The 21074-nt window shown below is 57.8% G+C and overlaps 6 protein-coding genes and 1 non-coding gene across 7 annotated transcripts; 3 read left to right on the top strand and 4 right to left on the bottom strand.

Annotated features, from left to right (window-relative positions):
• Window positions 1-1902: 1902 nt before the first annotated feature.
• On the top strand, window positions 1903-7060 carry TRAVEDRAFT_75386 (WD40 repeat-like protein). Its single transcript, XM_008046748.1, has 18 exons — window positions 1903-2927; window positions 3005-3224; window positions 3281-3606; window positions 3680-3787; window positions 3838-3896; window positions 3950-4209; window positions 4258-4444; window positions 4496-4651; window positions 4714-4896; window positions 4950-5017; window positions 5068-5281; window positions 5334-5458; window positions 5518-5637; window positions 5694-5795; window positions 5853-5952; window positions 6009-6485; window positions 6542-6855; window positions 6911-7060. The coding sequence occupies exons 1-18, from the start codon at window positions 1908-1910 to the stop codon at window positions 7015-7017; spliced, it is 4146 nt and encodes a 1381-aa protein (XP_008044939.1). The 5' UTR covers window positions 1903-1907; the 3' UTR covers window positions 7018-7060.
• A 203-nt stretch (window positions 7061-7263) lies between these two features.
• On the bottom strand, window positions 7264-10516 carry TRAVEDRAFT_53847 (TrkH-domain-containing protein; the record flags this gene model as incomplete). Its single annotated transcript, XM_008046747.1, has 17 exons — window positions 7264-7665; window positions 7724-7779; window positions 7834-7888; window positions 7946-7992; window positions 8051-8217; window positions 8273-8323; window positions 8379-8540; window positions 8622-8762; window positions 8817-8831; window positions 8892-8899; window positions 8957-9054; window positions 9109-9149; window positions 9198-9313; window positions 9369-10077; window positions 10131-10165; window positions 10216-10405; window positions 10458-10516. The coding sequence occupies 17 exons, from the start codon at window positions 10514-10516 to the stop codon at window positions 7264-7266; spliced, it is 2352 nt and encodes a 783-aa protein (XP_008044938.1).
• A 1326-nt stretch (window positions 10517-11842) lies between these two features.
• Window positions 11843-11932, bottom strand: TRAVEDRAFT_t258. The gene has a single exon. It is a non-coding gene; the product is annotated as a tRNA-Leu (tRNA).
• Window positions 11933-13382: 1450 nt separating this feature from the next.
• Window positions 13383-15843, top strand: TRAVEDRAFT_53846 (carotenoid ester lipase precursor; the record flags this gene model as incomplete). The annotated part of the gene is made up of 15 exons (XM_008046746.1): window positions 13383-13549; window positions 13610-13800; window positions 13857-13921; window positions 13989-14001; window positions 14059-14086; window positions 14143-14217; window positions 14278-14285; window positions 14339-14404; window positions 14467-14536; window positions 14608-14875; window positions 14931-15038; window positions 15098-15147; window positions 15200-15450; window positions 15505-15542; window positions 15601-15843. The coding sequence occupies 15 exons, from the start codon at window positions 13383-13385 to the stop codon at window positions 15841-15843; spliced, it is 1641 nt and encodes a 546-aa protein (XP_008044937.1).
• A 437-nt stretch (window positions 15844-16280) lies between these two features.
• Window positions 16281-18263, bottom strand: TRAVEDRAFT_53845 (uncharacterized protein; the record flags this gene model as incomplete). Its single annotated transcript, XM_008046745.1, has 5 exons — window positions 16281-16584; window positions 16642-16848; window positions 16905-17061; window positions 17115-17379; window positions 17430-18263. The coding sequence occupies 5 exons, from the start codon at window positions 18261-18263 to the stop codon at window positions 16281-16283; spliced, it is 1767 nt and encodes a 588-aa protein (XP_008044936.1).
• Window positions 18264-18531: 268 nt separating this feature from the next.
• TRAVEDRAFT_53844 (uncharacterized protein) lies at window positions 18532-19328 on the top strand (the record flags this gene model as incomplete). The annotated part of the gene is made up of 4 exons (XM_008046744.1): window positions 18532-18537; window positions 18588-18782; window positions 18850-19008; window positions 19059-19328. 4 exons carry the CDS (start codon window positions 18532-18534, stop codon window positions 19326-19328), a joined length of 630 nt encoding a protein of 209 aa, XP_008044935.1.
• A 378-nt stretch (window positions 19329-19706) lies between these two features.
• Window positions 19707-20912, bottom strand: TRAVEDRAFT_40715 (uncharacterized protein; the record flags this gene model as incomplete). The annotated part of the gene is made up of 4 exons (XM_008046509.1): window positions 19707-19810; window positions 19863-20441; window positions 20489-20768; window positions 20802-20912. 4 exons carry the CDS (start codon window positions 20910-20912, stop codon window positions 19707-19709), a joined length of 1074 nt encoding a protein of 357 aa, XP_008044700.1.
• Between the last annotated feature and the right edge of the window lie 162 nt (window positions 20913-21074).

The following is a 21074-nucleotide window of genomic DNA, read 5'->3' as shown; positions in this document are numbered from 1 at the left end:
GAGCTCTGCTCCGAAACCCCAGTGACGCGAGAGTGGTCGTGGTCGCCGCAGCGACCGCCGGCGGGAGAAGGCTCCATCGGACGGATGCAATGTGAGAGATGTGGGCAACAAAACCGGGGCCTATGTCACCGTGATGATGGCGAGGACGACAGCGTGAATCAGGGCTGTAGACAGATTACGGTGTAGGCAGTCGGTATTCGGTGCGTATCGCAGGTGACTTGACGTGCGCTCACCGGAACGTGAAGGCTGAGCCCTTGAGGACTTCATTAGAGAACCACCCGATGACCCGTCGGAGTCGTGGCATCATGGGTCCAGCGCGAGGGGGCTGAGGTGACGCATTGGTGTCATGAGGTCAAGGTGCTCTGCGGAGTCTAGGTGTGAGTTATCTCCGCGCGGCTGCACAGCGTCGAGGCGCAACTCACGATGAAAAATGGCCCCCTGGTACCTGGAGCCAGGCTGCAGTCGGAGTGAACGGCTAGCGGTGGCTGAGGGACTTGGTGCGGTTGCAGAAGCAGCTACCCGGCGGCGACCCCCTCGCGTCCGTTGCGTGCTGCACCGCCCCCCATTCAAAGAGAAATTTACGGTTGCACGCAACAGCACGGTTATGAAACCTACCTTGCATGCTAAGCCGCGTGTAGGCGCTTTTAATTCATCGGTCCGTATTCCTCGCCACCCCGGGTACAACGGACATATGACCGGATAACGCGGTGCCATGCGGGGACGGTCGTACGTGGTTTGGGGGGCTCTGATCTCGTCCCAGACTGCGATCTGGCCGACGACGGGCCTCGTAATCTAACCGGATCTGCGACTGGCTGCATCTGCCTCGCCTTCAGGGTTGAGGTTCGCAGGATCCGGTGCGATTTGATAACGGCGCGGCGTTACGTCTTATGGGTGTCATGTAGGCTAGAACCAAGAGCGCACCACGCATGCAGACGGGTGGTTGCAGACATACCTGTATTTCGACCTGGAGGGGACGCCTGGGTTCAACGAGTCGTGGTGGTGGTGGTGGTGGTGGTGGTGGTGGTGGTGGGAGCAGATCCGATAACTCGAGGCTGCTGCCCCGTAAGCGATAGACAAGGTTTACGTTCGTCGCCGCAGACGAAACGGGTAATTTCTAGCACCGAGCAAGTGAATATCCCAGCTGAGCATGCACTCGCTCAAGTCTTTGCGAGTCGTCGGAATTCGACAGTTCTACAAGTTTGTGCAGACGTACGCTCAAGTTGCGCACCTACAGGTTCCTGACTCCAACGTAGTTACTTTATACGGCTACTCCGCGGCATGTACCTTGTGCACACACGACAAACCAAACAACCACGCGCCCCGCGCCTCGCGCCCAATAGTATCGGACCCGACCTATCTTGACGCGAAAATTACGCGTCTATCCACTCGTTTTCGCGTACACTCCCGGATCCACATTTGAGATAAAGCGCGAGATACACATCGATTGATCATAAACAAGGACCCATACAAAAGGAGATATAATAGGAGAAGAATGTACAGAACCACCGGCCCATCCTCTCTACGAAAAGATCGAGTAGAGAAGAATAGGGCACTGAGACGTCCGAGTTCGTCTTGAACCGGCCTGACACTCGAACAACCGCGCAAAATGCACCCGAAGGTAGCATTGCAGTCATGAGCAACATGGGGAAAAGTATGGCCGGTTAGCCGCACGAAGAAAAACGCAACGCCGCAGCGGCCGTTTATAAAGGACGACCGTGAGAATGTTTAGGGCAGGCTGGCACCGGCAGCGGTACGCGGCCCGGTGGTCCCTGGACGCGCTCATCGTGCTCGTCGTTGCGCGCCACCATCTCTGCCGACGCCTGCACTCTGTCGCTGGGTTATTCTGGCTTGGAAATCCCCTGGGGTACTACTATATGTGCTAGGCCTAGTCCTCAGAACTGCAATCAATGCTTGGGAAGTTCGACTCTTGGTCTCTCAACATTCCAGTCACCCTACCACCCTATCCTCATGGTGCCAGAAACACCGACAATACCACGGTCATCGAAGAGAGTTTCTCTCTGAGCACGCCGTCAACCGTCACCGCATGGGGAAACCAAGACCTTTTTGCGTTGTCAGTGAGTAGCGGCGACATTGCAGGTGCGCACGGTGTCGCAGTAGGCTGCAAGGATGGTTCGCTCTTCATCCTGCGGTCGGCAAGCAACTCCGCGTCTCTGCAGCCCAACATAGCAGTCTCCATACCGCCTACTCCCAGTCCGCCAGAGCCAACGTCGCCACCTACTAGCCCTCGCCGTTATCGCGGTCTTGGACACCCGTCTTCTCGATCTGCCTCCCCGTCTTCTCTTAAATCTGCGCTCTCCCCCTTCCAACTCAGTCGCTCTCGCGTTGTTTCCGCTGTATCCACTGAGTCTGCTGAAGCACCCAAGAACTACGTCGACTTTGACGAGGAACGGGAACGGATGCGGGGCATGCTGAAGGGGAGGAAAAGCCGGGAAAGGCACTCATCCACATCCCGCACCCGTCAAGAGAAAGACCTCAGCGCGTCCTCCCAGAGTACTTCAGCTCAGATCAGCAGTCTGCGCAAAGAAGACACTCGAAATTACCTGTCGGCTGCGCTATCTCCGTCTTCTTCCACACTCTCCCTATCCAATCCACCGTCGCCGACTTTCCCGCCCGCTGCCTCTCCCGAGCCCAACGGCGCGCTTGCGCTGAACCTGCGATGTCACGTATATCCCCCATACGCTCGTCCAGGCTCTTCTGTCTCTACGTTGAAAGTGCACGAAGCGGGCCGTTACATCTCATGTCTACACGAGTCGGGTGGGCTCTCTGTCCACGCGTCCATAGACGGGTCGTGCATCGCATCCACGCTCGTGGAAGCGAAGTCAAAACCGGCTTCAGCCGGCAAGGCTCAAGCGACGCCTTCTGTGCTGTGGGTCTGGCGGAATTTGCTCGTGGCCGCGTCCGAAGAGGTGCGCCGGCCCGCCCTCGGTGACCTTCCCTCGCTAATTAGTTCTATCACACCATCCCATGTACATACGCCACCTAGTCAATCCTATTGTTCGCATGCGCATCTCCCGACGAGCTCTATCCCAACAACCAATTTCTCGACGCGAGCTCCGGCGACTCAGAGAACCAGACGCTCGTCGTCGCGTACGAGCTCTGCCTCGGCGCGGATGCAGTAGCAGGCGAGGCGAAGCTCGAGCAGCTGGGGCAATGGACCGTGAGCGGACCCCTGAACTCTATTGGTTTGCGCGCCGAGCACGACCGTGGGGACATCTCTAAAGTTGCTATATCCAGCCAGGCTCACTAACCTCCCTGATAGATTCCCTGACCTTCTTCCACACGGGGCCCGGAGGCCACCTCGTCTCCCGCTCCCTGACGGTCCACGACCCCCCGCCCGAGCCCGCGGACCTCCCAGGATCGCACTCATCTAACCATCTGCCGCTGCCGAACCCGTTCAAGGCGCTGAAGGCACTGTCTACGGAGAACATCCCGGATACGGAGACCAGCACCGGGTACGAGCGCATCGAACTCGGAGACCCCATAGACCATGGCGATCTCGGCCTCACGGAGCCTCTGCTTGGCCTGCGCGCCCACGACAATGGGACGGACGTGCGGCTGTGCGCGTGGACCGCGCGCGAATTGTCGGTACGTGTGTGCGTTATGTGGCCGGGCGGTGGTGGATATGCGGAAGCTTAGTACACGTTTGCGTTGGGTGCAGATCTGTAAATGGACGCAGAGCATGATGGAGAAGCTGCCCGTCGTACCCGTATCTGGAGTACGGGACGTCAGATGGATCGACCACGATTCGATTTCGCTGCTTAGTGAGGTGCGTGATCTTCCTGTGCGTACTTGTTACCCGAGGTGACACCGTAGTAGGATGGGCTTGCCGTCTACGCCGTCTTGTTGTCCGCTGGCGAGAAACCCGAGGAAGCACGGTAAGCCTCCCGTTTTCGCGCATATTGGCACGCATATACCCACGCATCTGCAGGCCTAAGCTGACGCAGACCATCCCCCTCTCCCCGTACGACGTCGCGACGCTCGTGCCGGGTGGGCACGCAGTCTCGACGCGTGTCAAGAATGGTCGACACCGGATACACCACACCTGCCTCGCTCTGCCCGACTCTGCGATCGCACAGGCCAAGACCCGGGCCCTGTGGAAGGCACGAGCGGATGCCTTCGCCACCCAGTCCGCGCCACGGATTTCCTCCGCCCTTCCTCTAGAGCTCGACTTGATTATCTTGGGCTACAGTACGTCCTGCTCCCTGACACCCCAGTTGACTACTGACAATATGCTAGCGGACGGCCGTATCCGCCGCACCTCCCTGCTCGAGGGCGCTCAGAACAGTGACGCGTCCGCTCAGTGGTCGGACTTCGCGTTACCAGGTGCAGTCCTCGCGCTCGACGTCGTGCAGAACCACAGGACGGGCGAGCGCGTGCTCGTTGGCGGCGCGGATGACGGCACGATCGCCGTCTGGGCTCTCAAGTACGTCGCACAGGGCAGAGGATGTTGTGACATTTGCTCACGATTTTGCAGCACACTGAAACTGTGCGCGCGATGGACGGTTTTTACGACCCCGCTCGCGCGCGTTATCTCCCTCGAGGACGAAGGCGTCGGGCGGCTGCACGGCTGCGTGCTGTGCATCTCGCAGGACGGGACGATCGCTGTGATCGCCGTGGACGGGTATCAGTTGTGCGTCTTCCGTGCTGTTTTTGTGTACTATCGTAGTTGCCGCCGCTCACTTCTAACCGCAGTGTGTACCTGGTTCCGGCCTCCGCCGCACCCCTGAGGCGAGTATGCCTGGGAGAGAACAACCTGCTTCTGGTGTATACCGACGGGCGCGCGCGTCTGTGGGACACTGGGACGCGGGAGTTCTGGAGGTCCATGAGCGTGGAGAAGGCCGAAGAGCTCTTGCTGCAGGGCGGCTGGCATGAATGGTGCGTTCACAGTTTTCGTCTTACGCATACAGTCACTTAAGACGGTCCCGCAGGTACATGGACCGGGCGTCAGACAAGAAGCAAGCTCTAGCTTCACCGGGGTACACATCGCCGGACGCAGGTACGAGCGTCTCCGAAGGCGCAGGAGTGACCGTACTCAACAAACCATAGCTTCCACCGTCTCGTTGGACATCCCGGCGTTGCTGAAGCAGCTGTCGCCAAGCGCTGCGTTGTCTTCAACAAGTTTCAGCTCGAAGAAGAAGCTCGAACATGCGCGCGCCCTACTCTCGATATTGCTTACTTTCGGCATCAGCGAGGGCATTGATACCATCTGCAACGAGGGGCTGGCTATCAAACCTGCTTCTGCCACTCTAGGAATATCCAGGTACTCTTCCAATGGCGACATGAGTCGTATGAGGACTAAACGGAGAGAGCAGCCCAGAGACGTTGGTGATCGTCCCGCAACACAGCTCATCGAGTATATGGACGGTGTCCCCGGAAGCGTCCGCAGACAGGGCGCTGGCGATCCTTACACTGCTCCAATTTCTCGCGCAGTTTGAAGGTATCGTCACGGCCTGACCTGTTTCAAATGCACCGTATATGCTCACAATACTGGGATAGATTTGGCCCAAGACGCGAGCACGGTCACGACGTTCTATGCTGCTTCGATCGGCCAGCTAGTTCCCGACCACCAGCACCCGAGCCTCCCTCGGCTTGCACACCACATGCTACATATTCAATGTGAGTTGAACGTGTTCCGCGTGCTTGACAGTTTTGATCGCTGAACATAGGGATAGCAGCGGAAGTACGACAAGCGGTGCGCTTGTTGTTAGATGCTGGGGTCGCGCGGTTAGCCGACAGCGAGACGACCGAACTCGTGGAAGTGTGGCAACAATATTGTACGTCGCTTGCACATGGGTCTGGTATAAGCCAATACTGACCTTAAACAGTACCAGTGATGCGGACCGACAAGGAGAAGGATTTACCACAGAGTGCAAAGGCGCTGTGCATTTGTGGCTTCATTGCGGTCGACAAATATACACTGCTACCCACCAGGTACGCAGACCTTGGTAATTTCCATACACTAACTGTACTCATGCCCCGTCGGCCAGTACACTCACCGACATCGCCAAGTCCATCGCGCTCTACCTGCACGACGAGACCTCCCCACACCGCTCCCTAGCCATCGACCTCTGCTCGCGCGGCTTCCAAGTCTGGCAGCAGTACGTCGACGCGGTCGAGATGCTCCGCGCGCTCTTCACGCTCGCGACAACAACCAAGAAGGAGGCGATCGCGGTGCCCAACATCGGCGTGCAGGCGCGCTCCGCCGTGCTGCAGATCGCGGCGGGCAACACGCCGCTGTTCATGACGACGCTCGCGATCGACATCCTGCAGCCGCGCAGCGTGCAGCACCGCAAGTCCGTCATGCAGCTCGTCATCTTCCTCATCCGCAAGAAGCCGCTCGTGCTGTACAGCAACCTCCCGCGCCTCGTCGAGGCGATCGTCAAGTCACTCGACCCGAACTCGAGCGCGAGCCGCGACGCGGTTTTGGACTCGGCCACCGAGATTCTCAGCCACATTGTCCAGACGTGAGCGTCTCTGTTTATGATCATGGCCCGCCTGGTGCTTACTCGCTGTGGCACAGCTTCCCGACAGTCGACTTCCACATGGCCACTCAGCGGCTCGCGGTCGGCACGAGTGAGGGCGCAGTCGTCATGTACGACCTAAAGACCGCGACACGTCTGTACGTGCTCGAGGGGCACAAGAAGCGGACGACGGCGTGCAGCTTCTCGCCCGACGGCCGCCGCCTCGTCACGATGTCGCTCGAGGAGCAAGATGTGCTGGTATGGAAGGTCGGCTCGAGCTTCACGAGCCTCTTCATGCCCGGGGCGCCGCCGCGACAGGGGCACGGAGGCTCGGAACCGTTCAAACGGCTCGAGTTTCACATCGGCGAAGCAGGTATGTCTTCTTCTGCGCATGGAAGTGCAGAGATTGTGCTGACGAATGTGCATAGCGCATATGGGCATTGAGACTACACTGACGAACGTCCAGTTTGAGTGGACTGCTGAGCGGAGTGTACGCCTCAAAATCAGAGATAGCATACTGACATTCAGTACATGAGGCATCTCCTGCTATATATACCGTTACCATTCTTCGAATCGGCAGAAAAACGTATGAATTCCAGAAAACAGCGACTGCAAGGCAAAGCGGCGAACGTTCGAACGGTAACAATAAAACTCTAAAGGGGGCATGCGCCCCGAACCCAGACTGCCCCGATTTCACCCGAAGGACGAGGCCGATACAAATACAAGTCGTGACGTTCGTTATAGCAAACCTCCAACACCAATCCAACCCACTCACACTCGCTCACACATTCCGCTCGCTCCCCGCGCTCCCCACACTCGCATCGCGGCTCTCCTCCGGCACCCGGTCGGGCGCCCACCCAGCCTCCTTCCCCGGGGACTCGCGCCGCTCCTCCACGATGAGGCTGATCGTCCGCGTGCGCAGACGCATGCGCGTCGCGAGCTCGTCTGGGTCGTGCAGCACCTGCATGTGGCCCATGCGCCCGTCCTCGCTCTCCTTCTCGTTCATTCCCTGACCGTCGTCGGATTGTTGCTGGCTGCCGGCGTGGATGACGAGGAACTCGCTCGGCATGAGCACGGCGCGGTCGAGCGCGACGGGCAGTCCGCGGTGGCGCCCGCGGAGCATGACCGCGCAGACGATAAGCTTCGAGAGCGTATGCATCTCCCCGGAGAGGGAGTAGTTGAACTGGAGGTACAAAGGTGAGCGGCGAATCCACCGCTAAGTGACGGTGTGTTAAACGTACGCCTGGGATCCCGAGAGACAGGCCGACAGTGCCGTACGCAGAGACGAGTTCGAAGACTATATGCTAGTCAGTATTTTCTGAACGCAGATATATGCTATTGCAGCACTCACGCAACGCGAAAATGTTGAAATACGACTGCTTGCTGGTGTCCGTGAGGTTGGGGCGCTATACGTGAACTCAGCATCAGCCTCCATCATACCTTCGGACCTTGAATGCGCGTACCTCGATGATGCAGAGAAGGAAGAGCGAGACGGCCAGCCACCACATGTCTGACAAGACCCTTCAGCACACGCGCGAACCGCTAGCTACCAAGATGAAGGAACATACCAAACGACAGCTGTCTGCGAGCGTGCCGCATCAGGTACCGGCCCCAGATCGCGACGCGCGATTCGGACGGCCGGTCCCAGTGCGCATCGTCGTTGATCTCGTCGTCCTCGTTATCGCTTTCGTAGACCCCAAGCGAATTCGCCTCATATACGTTCGTGGAGCGCACGCTAAGATATCTCACTTAGCGTCGCAGGCTACCGTGCGGTAGAGGGGGCAGATTACCTCATGGCTATCGGGTAGATCGCGATGTACATCATGACCACGGATAGGACCCTGTGTGGGCGTGTTCAGAGCCGATCGAAGAGGATGCATGGAAGACGCTACGTACTGCACGGCGGGCATCAGGCTTGACATTGGGATCGGCTGGTACCCTGCATTCCTGCACGCAGCGGCATCCAACACCGCATCGACGAACTTGACTCCAAACGGCAGCGAGTCCGTCGCATCGTTCCCGATATCCAGCACCAGATAGAAGAACAGATTCGTGCAGCTGCAGGGCCGACGAGAAGAGGCGATCGGCGATCAGGGTCGGGTCAGGGTCCGCGCGGGGAAGCTTATCGGCGCGACGTACTTGAGAAGCATGACGGTCCCGAGCAAGAGCCATGTCTGCCGAGAGGGGAAGAGGTAGATCGTGCACCGCCGCGGATGGTCGAGCAGGAAGTGCAATGACTCTTTCGTGCGCGATCGGCCGGGGAGCTTCGTCAGAAGCCAGCTGCGGGGGATCAGCGCGCGCCCACTGGGATGCATGCGGGGTGCTATAGCTTACATGAAGAGACGGAGGCTGCGGCGCGGGAAGGACGGTCAATGCACTGCATCCGAGACCAGAAGTCGGGAAGCTTACAATATAGGCTGCGGGAGAAGGTGTCGATTAGCACGCAATTACAACAGTCGTCCATATAGACCTACCAAACATGTATTCCCCGCGAGCACGCAAATCACGATGAATATGATCATTGGGTATGCCGTCTGGAAAGGCACCATGTTCTGGTCTACAAGGGACATTCCTATGCATTGTTGTCAGTATTGGTGGGTGGGCTCAGGCTGGGTTATGGTGTTACCGGTATTTGCCCAGGCGCCCACGATCTGGAAGGCCGAGAACCTACGCACGGTGAGCACGGTTCGTATACTGACTTTCCGGCCAACGTACCACACAGAATTGATGACCTTGTGCTGAAGAGGCGGTAGGTAGTTCTCTTGCCATCTCGGCATGGACATGTACGGCGCCGTCACGATGAACGAGACACCAAGTAACCCTAGATAATACTGCGCGCAAAGAAATTTCAACCACTGCGCAACCTTGCCGGACATTAGTACTTACCGCTGGTATGACCCATGACAGCGAACACAACGCGCGATACTCCACGCCGCCCAGTTCCTCAATGTTCTCCGTCGTGAGACCGTAAAATGACGAGTTGCGTTTGACGGTAGCACTAAAGCTGAGGTATGGAACACGTTTGACAGGGGCGTTTGCATCTTCGGTGACTGCTCCGGCGGCCTGAGGCACCAGTGTTTCCGTTCGCGGCACCGTCAATGTGCGCTTCAGGCGGCGTTCTAGACGCGGAGAGATTTTGCGCGCGAGGGAAGTCAACATGTCCTGGATGCTAGGAAGGCCTCCAAACTCATCCTCCTGATGTACTGGCGGAGGAGCGGAGAGAATGGATGTTCGACGCGACCGACGGCTGGCCACGCTGCTGAGTACATCGATACCACTCGCTTCGGCAAGCCGATCAGTTGATACTCTGCGTGCCTGCGATCCCATAGGGTCGATAGGATGCGGTGCGACGTCCAGCCTCCGCACCATGTCCGCGCGGAGTCCAGTTTTCAAGCCTCGATTCTGGCTGGATCCCCGAGAGGGGAAGGGAGTCGTCCGAGCGGTGCCGTCATTCGCATGTTGCGCCTCCTTGAATCGCGCCAACGTCTCACGGATATGTCGGAGTGAGGGCGAGACATCCTGGGGGCACTGTGTGGTGTGGTCTCGTTCCATCTCGGCAGACACGATATGTCGCAGATTGCGGAGGAAGTACCATCTATGCGCATACGACGTAAACCTCCGATCATCGGAAGCTCATAGGGCCATTACCTCCGCACGAGAACAACTACCCAGGCCACAAAAGCCTAGATATGATGAGTGGGATAGTATATATGCACTGCAGTGTCGCGCTTACTTGATTCCCAATCAGTTCGAGGATGACAAGGACGACCTGCTGCCATATTGTCAAGGCGCTGAGATCTACCGTGACAAGTCCGGTCCCGGTCGCGCCGCTGACGGAAATATACAGCGAGTCGATGAATTTGATGTAAAATTCTCCGTTGCTAGCCCAAAGAATCGTAGCCCCCACTAGAGGAACGACGGTGCTGCGACTGTATCAGAGTCGAAGCCAGTATGAACACTTGATGAGATACCTACAATGCGAGAAAATGAAGCCGGTAAAAGTTGACGCTTGCTTTGACACATCTCCAAAACATGGTGGTTCGCCCGACTGGTCGCTTCTGGATGGCGGCGGCAGATGGCCCTCCTTGGCTGCGCGACGCAGCCGGGGCTGGGCGTCAGTAATCTAAGCCACAGGTACGTGAGCAGAGATACTCGGTCAACGGAACATGGAGGAGAAAAAGAGGCGCGAATACGACGGGGATAGACGGCGGCGTACTGCCTCGCAGCCCGGCTCGGACGAATTCACACTCGTGGCAGATGCTGTCATTTGGCATCATCACGTGACTAACCTGGAGTCTCCATGTTTCTGTCAAAGCTTCGCAGAGACTTTGAGGGGGACTGCATGGCCCTTGCAGCAGAGGTCGGGACGAGGCAGGAGGCGAACCAGGTAGATCGTCGTAGGCGCCGGTCGTGGCAATTACCCTCTTCGGAACGCCCAGGACCCCGAAAGTTGAACAAGTCGTGTGCGCAGCATGACAAGCTTAAGCTACAAAATCTGGGAGAGAACCCAGTAAAATGAGGCCGGGAATCGTATTGCTCTCTATGTGCATATGATTTCTTTTCGCTGCTGAGGAAAGTCGATTTCTCCATTCAGATAGAGTTCAAGTTTGCTCGTGGGCGTTCCGGGGTCCTTCCTCTCAAAAAGGCAAAGGCTTGTGATCCTAACACATGCAAACAACTCATATCCTCCCAGCTTCCAGCTTCACTGTGGAATACTGCCAATATTGTATTCGCTCCCACCAAATCGCAGCGAATCCCAAGGGCAGATTCGTAGATGTTCTATCTGAGAGCGTACGTTACTTATTGCATACTCATTGCATTTCTCACATACGCCGCGGAGTTACGTACAAGTCAAAACCTCACCCGTCGACGTGCAATCACGGAGCCTTCAGACTACTCGACTGAGAAGCGTCAATATCTGGAGAATTCCTTTGCGCATGTGCGTCGCATACACATTTTTCATACTTCCAAACGGGTTTGGCTTACTTCGATATTCTAATGCAATGAACGACCAATAAGACACGGCCAGTCATTGTCAGCAGGGTGACACAGCGGTGCCGAATGGCCTCCGTTTTGCCGCCCTTCCTAGTGGGAACCTCGCGCAACACCCGGAAGCTCTGAGCTATTCTTGCGCTTGCTTCCATGAACGCCGTCGACGCATACATGCACACGAATGGAGCCAAACTTGGAGCCGATGATAAGAATGGGGCGGCGGCGCCAGTAAGCCCGGGCTGTGCCGTGAGCTTGTGCATGGATTGGTGGCAGTACCTTACAGTGAGCTCTAAAACGAATGTGTCTCCACGCCGAGATGGTTCTGCGTCGCTGAACCTGACTTCTGAGTAGGCACGCGGGAGGCAAAATGACGACAGTGGGATTCGAACCCACGCCCTTTCGGACCAGATAGACCAAGGTCCTGATTCTGGCGCCTTAGACCGCTCGGCCATATCGCCATGGTGGAACTCATTGCGGCAGTTAAAACACCAGCCTCACGTCAAATCACGAAGTGTGTGCCGTTGCGAACCAATTGCAAACGCCGAAATCGTCGCGAAGCGGATTTAGCGCGTTCTTAACCTCCACCATGAGGATGAGAAGTACCCTCGGGTATACGGTTACGTCGGCTCGCAAAAATATGGCTATTCGCTGATCTTCAGGACCTCATGCATGGGAACTGACCCCGCCAATCCGGAGGTAAGGCCGCCGGACAATGTCAAGGAATTGTCGAAACACCTGAGCCGCTGGTGTGGCCCCATGACGAGATCAGCGGGAGCACTACTGAGAGGTCAGTCCTCCTATGATTCGCCGACGGTTGATGCACTTGGTCTGAAGATGCTTTTACAGGTTAGGGGCATCGTCCCAAGACGGTGGCGGACCTGACTTTTGTTATATCCCGGTCTGCGCATAACATCACCCGACCCCTTTTGGTGGTTCGTGACTGTGGACATGTTGCCTGAACTAGCTGGGCATCCCATCGCGACGCGAACGGTCCGCGTGGCTCATCATGGCCGTGCAGCCCTCAGCCACGCCCTCGCATCTGGTACGCTGGTACGATCATGCCCCAAATATTGCTGGTACTATCTCACGACGGGGTATGCATCGCGAGATGGCATGTTCAGGTCCTTGTTCGTCAGCCGTAGTATGGCCCCAATTTCGTGGAGAGTAGTGCTTGATATGCATCAAACCACTCACGACATGTCGAAGGGGGCCTGACACAAAATGAGGTACAGCACATCACATCTGCACTGCGGTCTTCCCCCAGATGACCCCGGATATTGGAGGGTTAGATGGAGCTAACTGTGCGACTCTTATCAGATTCACAGACATCGCGCGAACACGCTAAAGGATAGCCTTTTACGCACAGATGTGGCGGCGACCTGAGCCTGCGCGTGAGGTGTTAACCTCTGAGATGACCTGCAGGCCTCGCGGCGGCGACGTGCATACCAAGACGCACGCCACCCCTTGGCCGAAACGTTCACGCGCACACGTACACCATGCCAAAATAACCCAGCATTCTTTTCGGTCGCGACGGTCGCGCGGCAATGGATCCCAATCACCGAGGTACGCAGCCCTTCTATTCAGTCCGCTGCACGCCGCGAAGGCGACAATGTGACCTCCATTCATCTCCGTTGCATGCGTCTTACGACCGTGTGATCCTCCTGTCTTTGTGTACGAGTCTGTGATTTGCATGACTTCTCTTCTCATGGGCCTACGGCTACTCGGACGGGGACGAAGGTTTAGCGGGTGCAGTGATGTCAACGCTCCGTGTCTCTGGGTCGGTACGGGTACGCGGCGGTCGCGCACGAGTAGTGCTGCATGCACTGTTCGCTGGCTGCCCCTGCTATAAAATGCTGATGGGAGGGACGCGGTTGGGTCAGGGCCCACACCGCCGCCGTTCCTCGCGAAATGTTCGTCCGGTCGCTCTCCCTTCTCCCCCTCCTTGCTAGGCTCGCGCTCGCTGCTCCACTCGAGGAGCGGGCGCCGCCCACCATCCAGCTGGACCAAGGCACCTTTGTTGGCACCACCGACGGTACGACGACCAAGTTCCTTGGTATACCGTTCGGGAAGGCTCCGTCAGTCTTCGCCGCTGTGTTATCTCCTCCACGCCGCTGACCTCGAACCTTCGCGTCTAGCGTCGGAGACCTTCGCTTCAACCTGCCCGTCGCCGTCGACCCGTACACAGGGACCCACACTGCCACTGCATTCGGACCATCCTGTCCCCAACAGGCGATCAACTTCGACCTTCCTTCACAGCTCGCTGAGGACGCCGTCAACTTCATCGTGAACTCTATCTTTCAGCTAGTCTTCCCTTCAGATGAAGACTGTGAGTGACATGCACCGCCTGATGTGAAGAGACCATGTTCTTACTTCGGGAACTAGGCCTCTCGATCAACGTCATGGTCCCCGCAGGCACACAACCCGGTGCCAAGCTGCCTGTAGCCGCTGTGCGTAACTCATATTCCGAAGGTTGGTGTTCTGCACTGACGCTTGTGTCTTCTTCCGCAATGTTAGTGGATCTTCGGTGGTGAGTACTGAGTCTGATTTGACTCGCATGTTGGAAACAGTTCTGACACCCTGCAAGGCGGCTTCGAGTTAGGGAGTCCGAGCATGTGAGTAGCCCCACCTTCAGGCCGATTACAGGACATGTTGACCGACATCACCACAGGTACGACGGCAGCAGCATCGTGAGCAGGTCCGTCAAAATGGGAGAGCCAGTCATCTATGTGAGCATGAACTATCGGTGAGTCGTCGGATACACGCACCCCTCTGGCCTGAACAACGTCCTGACATCCTTTGGCAGAGTCTCTGGTATGTATCTCCCTTCTGAGGACGCAGGTAGTTGATGCTGAACGGACGACCAGCGTACGGCTTCCTCGCGAGCCAAGAAGTCAAAGATGCAGGCGTAGGCAATCTGGGGCTCCAGGATCGTCAGTGCCCACCCCCTTCCTGCGCACACCCATCGAGATTAATATAGCTTATCTGGCACCAGAACGCCTCGCGCTCAAGTGGATCCAGAAGTACATCTCCGCGTTCGGCGGCGATCCCACCAAAGTCACGATGTGCGTCCGCGTTCTCACCGAGTGGAGCTGCACGTCTTCGCATGCTGACTGCCGCCGCTCTCCGCACGCAGCTGGGGCGAGAGTGCGGGCGCGATCTCGGTTGGGCTGCACATGGTCGCGAACGGGGGCAATGCTGAGGGCCTGTTCCGCGGCGCGTTCATGCAGTCCGGGTCGCCCATCCCGGTCGGCGACATTTCGCACGGCCAGCCGGACTACGACGCCCTCGTTTCGAAGACGGGTTGCACTGGTGCTGCGGACACGCTCAACTGCCTGCGCCAGGTGCCGTTCGCTACGCTGAAGACAGCAGTGGACGCGTCGCCGGGTATCTTCTCCCCGCAGGTACGTTTTCTGTGCGGCTGTATCGAAGATGTGGACGAACTCACAATTGTGCTAGTCTTTACGGCTGGCATGGCTGCCCCGTGTCGATGGCACGTTCCTGGTCGACGCCCCGCAAAACCTGGTGCAGGATGGTAGCGTCGCGGGGGTCCCGTTCGTCTCAGGCGTATGTGCCCAATATCTTACCCAAGCGACGATTTATCTTAACGCCGACGACGCGGACAGGACTGCGATGACGAGGGGACCCTGTTCTCGCTCTCCACGACGAACGTAACGTAAGTCTTTATCGTCCTGCCCCCAAACGCCCCACCCTGACGCCATTTGCAGCACGGAGACCGACCTCCGCAACTACATCCATAGCAACTACCTCCCGCAGGCGTCCAGCAGCGACCTCGACCAGCTGCTCAAGCTGTACCCCCAGGACATCACGCAGGGCTCGCCCTTCAACACCGGTATCCTGAACGCGCTCACCCCGCAGTTCAAGCGCCTCGCAGCCATGCAGGGCGACCTCGTCTTCCAGGCCCCCCGCCGACTCCTGCTTCAGAGCCGGTCCGGGAAACAGCCGATGTGGTCCTTCCGTAAGCTGCCTCCTCTTTATTGCCAGGCATGCACACGCTTACACATACCCTCAGTGAACAAGCGTCTGAAGGGTCTGCCCGCCCTCGGCTCGGTGCGTCTACAGTCCCCAGTGTAGCTCGATTTGTGACTGACCAGTGCTCGCACCGCAGGCGCACGCGACAGACATCCTGAACATCTACGGCGGCGGCGACATGGCGGACTACCTGATCAACTTCGTCAACAACTTGGACCCGAACGGGAAGACGGTGCTCTCCTGGCCGCAGTACTCCACGTCCGCCCCGAAGCTGCTCACGTTCCAAGACGGCCTGATTCCCCTGGCGATCACTCAGGACAACTTCCGGGTGGACGCGATGAACTTCATGACCGAGCTGTCGCTCAAGTTCCCACTGTAGTGTGAGCTGTGATGAGAAGACGAGGAGACGGCGCGACCTACGACAGAAAACAACTCCGATGAGCGATGGCTGATTTCGAATATTGCTTTATCTGTATGTACCAATATAGCCTGTAACAAAAAACCACTTCAGCATATCAGGACTGCGGTAGAAAAACGTACCGGTGAATCACGGAAAACGAGCGCAGCTTGCAGCGCCGCGGCATGTGCTCACCAGCGGATTATAGACAGCCAATAGACGAGGTGATATGATTCAAACAGTATGGCTTACAGATACAAGCGTATGATAGCTCGGTGGCTGAGGAAGAAAGGGAGAGCACCAACAAATAACTGAACAGGAAGCGAGAAGACGGAACGGAAGGGGAGTGGCAGAGGCGGTGGAGCGTTTCTGTCCAAGCTGGGATTACAATAGCGCGGGTCGTAGCTTCTTCGTCGGCCTCACATCGCGCCCATGGCGATGCCCTGGAATGCGGAGCCCACTCGCGCGGGCTGGGCAGGCGTGTGCGGCTGCGGGGGCGCGTTGATCTGCAGTGTCTGGCCGGGCGCGAACAGTGGGTGGCTCTTCTCCTCGAGGTCGGAGTAGAGCACCGTCATCTCCTTGCGGGCCTTCTCCCACATCTCCGGATCCCAGTACGAGTACGTGCCTTGCTCGCCTCCGGGCACCTTCTGTGATGCCTGGGTGCCGGTTTCCTTCGTGAGCCAGAGACGCAGCTCCTTGTGGTACCGCCAATTCCGGTTGTACCTATAAATGGGGTTCATATGGGCCACCCGACGCAAAAGAAGCACAAAATCCACATACAGCTCCTGTGCAGCGATTTCCTGCAGGGCATCTCGCGGCGACGCGTAGAACATGAAGAACAGCGTCTCATCGCTGAACGCAGCAGCCTTGTTCGGCCCCGGTGGAGGCGGTTGCACGTTGTAGCACGCCGGCAAGTGGAAGTCTGGTTCTACTGTATGCGCGGCTGACGAGTCGGCCCAAGGGGTGATGAACGTTGAGTATAGGCTTCTGGAGCATCTCCTGATTAGCCAGGCAGAACATACACACGCGGCTGCATTGCGTACCCAGGATTCTGCATGTCCAGCCCCATCGTCCCCAGGTCTGTGCCTATTGCGAGCAGACTTGAATCGGGGTCCCCGCTCTTGATGAGCGCTAGTAGCCCCAGAAGCCCCCAGCGGTCCGCGGGTGACATGAGTACTTGCTGGGCCGGCGTTTGTGGCACTACGGATACGCGCGTGAGCCAAGGTTCGCGGACAGGTGACGTGTCTCATCACCTGCAACGGTTCCATTCGCAACGTATGGCGTCTGCTGCGCAGGTGTTGGTTGCTGGGAGGAGAAGGCTGGTGGTGGTACGCCTGGGGGAGCGTTCAAATGCTGTCCTTGCTGCTGTTGTGGCTGCTGCCCGGGTGTTTGTGACTGCGCGTTCTGGACATGGTTTTGTTGCCCGTTAGGGAAAGTTCCCACTTGCTGTGCGCTGGGATTTACATTGGGGGAGTTCCACGCTGCAGCGTTGGCGTGGTTGTTCTTCACAGGGTACGTCTTTGAGCTGTGAGGCACAAAGTCACATGTCCAAGAGCGACGGGACGTACCCGTTGCTTGTCCGCCTCAGACTGGAAGCCCGGATGCACATTTCTCGTCTGCCCCAAATTCAACAACCCAGGTTGCTGCTGCCCCGGAGCCCCGCTTGTTAGCGAGCCGAGGAGGTTCTGTCGATGTTGCTGGTCTGCGTGCTGAAAGCCGTTCAACCCGGGGGGGTGCCCCTCTGTAGGTGTTTGTTGAGCTTGTTGCGCCTGTTGCGGTGTCGCCTGGCTTTGTCCTCCTAGTGCAGGGAAGTCTTCCGCCGTGAAGTCTCGTGGTTGATTGACCGCTGCCCCATTCCCAGCCTGCGCCCCGCTAGCCCCCGCTCCTGTCCCCGCCTGCGTCGCATAGCTCGCGGTGTTCCCACTTGATGCCGCCGATGAGTTGTTCGCGGGCGTTGCTCCCAGTGCGGGGAAGTCATTCGGATCGAGGCCAACCTCGCTTTGCGACGACACCGAGGGGGCCGTCCCGAGACTGGGCGCTGCATTTTGCGCTAAGTGCGGGGGAAGGGTCGAACTGGCGCCGGACCCTTGCGTTTGTTGCTGGTGAGCTGCATGCGCAAGCGTCGTCTGCTGTGCGGAGAGCTGGGCTGGCGTTTGCGCCTGCTGTTGCTGGAGGCCGGCAGCGTTGAACGGGAAATTGCTTTGCCCGCGCTGCTGCAGGAAATTGGGTGATGGCTGAGGCACGACCGTCCGCTGGTTAGGCAGAATCGGGTATGCTGGTGTGACGTTCCGCTGGGGCATCCCATAGCCTTGATAGGGCCCGCGGAAGGGCCCCCCGAGCGCAGGGTTGGGTGCGAGAGTTGGTGGACGCTGTGGGGGTTGACCTGCGCGGAATGTAAACATGCCGGCACGGTCTTGTGAGCCCTTGCGATTACCTGCTCGATGCATGTTTTCAACAAGATGCGGGTGGCGAAGTAAAGCACAGAGTAGAGGTGGACGACGAGATAAAGAGGCTTTGCTCGCTGTGTCGGATGATGGTGGCGGAGAAAGCGGGAATGCACAGCGAGCGCCCGCTGCCGAGCATGACTTGACTACCGACCTCGACCTCCGCAAAATATTCTCGACGCTGCCGCCTCGCTGTCTGTATTTCTAGATATATGCTCCCATAATTATGGAGGTCCGTCGCCTCCCTGGTCCGGCTAAGACAAAGAATGAACGCGTCATCAGGTTCTCAACCAACGCTCGGCGCTGCTTTCCAACTACGAGGTTCTTTGGCTCCTAAAGGAACTCGAGAGCGACCATCTCGCCCGGACTAAAACTGCACACCGCATCAAAAAGGAGGAGGAGGCCGCTGGGCTCCCACCAAAACACCAGCCACATACGGATGACGTCTCGGAGAACTTGAGGACTGTAGAAGTCGAGGTAGGCATCCTTCAAACATCGCATATAGCGAGGGACGGATGCCGACTGACATCAGCGGTGACCGCAGGCCATCTCGTATCTGTCTGCAGACTATCAACCCTCAGTATCACAGACCGCAGAGGGCATCTCCCAGCTCACCCGCACGCTCGGGCAGTGGGATCTGACGAAAGCCGAGAAGCTGCAGATCGTGAACCTCGCACCCACGGAACCTGTTGAGCTCTACGTTGTGAGTAGTGTCGGAATGTCGAGTATGAGCCCAGTTGACTCTTTATGCAGATAGTGGAAGAGCTCGAAGACCGCTACGGTGATCAAATGGAGGATATCTTGACCGCCGTCAAGACTTCGCTGAAGGACACCTCCCCCGCTGTCAACGGCGCGTCCGAGGCTGCTCAGTCGGCGCAAGCGGAGGCCACCTTCACGGAATACGCAGAAGACTACGCACAGGATGCCGAACACTGGGACTATAATGCGAATGAAGTGGTGTTTGATGACACAGGGGAGGGTGCGGGCATAGAGGGAGACCTGGACGTCGATGATGATTCATAGGGGCACGCCGCGAGGTGCGAGGCTTGCTCTTGTAGCTAGCTAGAATCAGTTTACGTTTGTTAGGCGAAGTCTCCGTACCCCACCACTTGTAACGTCGACATGTACTACCACCCTCTGTTGAGACATAAAACCCTGATACAACAGGTATTAGTTTGACTTCTGACATGTATCTACTGCACAACATGTCCGAGCTCGGAATGTAGAGTATTTCGCAGAGGCGCATAGGGTCCGACTGCGATACTATCAACCAAGACTGTTCAAGAGAATGGCAGGAGGAAGGACTGTGGGTAATACACGGAGACCGGGGCTCGAGAAGGGCGGGGGAATACGGCGCGGACCGCAGAAGAGGGGGTGTCGATTTATCGCGAACGAAAGAGATTAGCTGCGAGGGACGAAGATGGCGACCAAGACGATGAAGGGAATGTAGGTCAAGAGCGATACCACGGACATAATGCGACAGCGCCGCCGCCACGACCGCGCGTCTGTGCAGGATTGCCTTCAGGTGCGTCCTCGGACGACGTAGAGGGCACTCACCGTGTTCCACTTGCGGGTCGTCCAGCGTCACGGCCTTCTCCGTGTCCGAGCCACCGACCTGGCGTGTTTGCGGGATCCTCCAAAAGCTCGCGACGTACCACAGCGGAAAGAGCACGAAACCGATGAAGAAGAACCACGCGTGCACGGGCGACCCTTCTTGATCTGGGTTGCGTAACTCCAGGCTCCATGGGGTGGGGTGTATACGTGGAGGTTTTCGCGGGTCTCGCATGTGGTACATACTCGAGCGCACGCTTACGGATGGCGCATGGGGAGCGACGAGCGCGCTGAGAGGGATGGAAATCTCAGAGAGGCTTTTGCGTCGGCTCGAGTTACGCTGTGCGGAAGCGATCATGGACTCGGAGCGAGCACCTGAACGCATGGACGCGCTTTTGGAACTGGCACGATGAAGGGTCGCTGGAATGGCGGAGCGACTGGGCCAGGAGTCGGTGGGGTGTCGCGACACAGATGCTGGTCTAGATTGAGAAGGACTAGCGGAGGGGGAGGCCGTGGACAACCGTGCGCGTTTGCGACCCGTGTAAGAGGAAGGGGCGCGAGAGACTTCGGAGACATGGTGGGAACCTAGGCGATATTGAGCTCAGTCCCAACTTGAAGACGGAGGCACTCACGATGACCGCCCTCCGGAAGCACAAACTTAGCGTGATGGCCTGCGCGCTGGTCGGGAGGCGTAAGATCCACTTCCTCCGCCTTCCGCTTGCCCTTGGTGTTCACGGGTGTCTCAAGCACGGACTTCTCTGAGACAGACCTCAGGCCAGGCTCGCTTGCAGTGCGCGGTGTGCGAGGAACGCGCACGGGGGTGGGCGACTCCGGTGTCGTCGGAAACGCGGTGGATGAGGATGGACCAGCCCTTCCGTTTTCTTTCGAGGTGGACGTGGTGGGCGTGGATGGCTCGCTGACTTGGGAGATGCGTCTGCTACGAACCCTGACGTGTGTCCCTGCGCGCGGAGTGATGCTGGAGGCCTTTTTGTGCGCTCCCCTCGTGTCACTTGGTTGCCTATTCAACGTGTTCGTCGCATCTCGTGGTTCTGACATCCAGATATTGCCTTTGCGCTCGCAGAAATCGGTGTTTGAAGAACGCGATAAGTTATCGGGAACGCCGTCGCTGCGGTTCTCCGCTGGTAAAAATGAAGATGTTCAATCGCATGCGCGATGTCAAGCCGATCGGTCTGCTCACCGTCTAGCAGTGTCGGCGAT

The sequence above is a fragment of the Trametes versicolor genome, assembly GCF_000271585.1.
Source record: "Trametes versicolor FP-101664 SS1 unplaced genomic scaffold TRAVEscaffold_14, whole genome shotgun sequence".
Taxonomy (NCBI): Eukaryota; Fungi; Basidiomycota; class Agaricomycetes; order Polyporales; family Polyporaceae; genus Trametes; species Trametes versicolor.
Note: the sequence above shows the minus strand (reverse complement) of the source record. Positions and strands in the feature narration are given on the sequence as shown.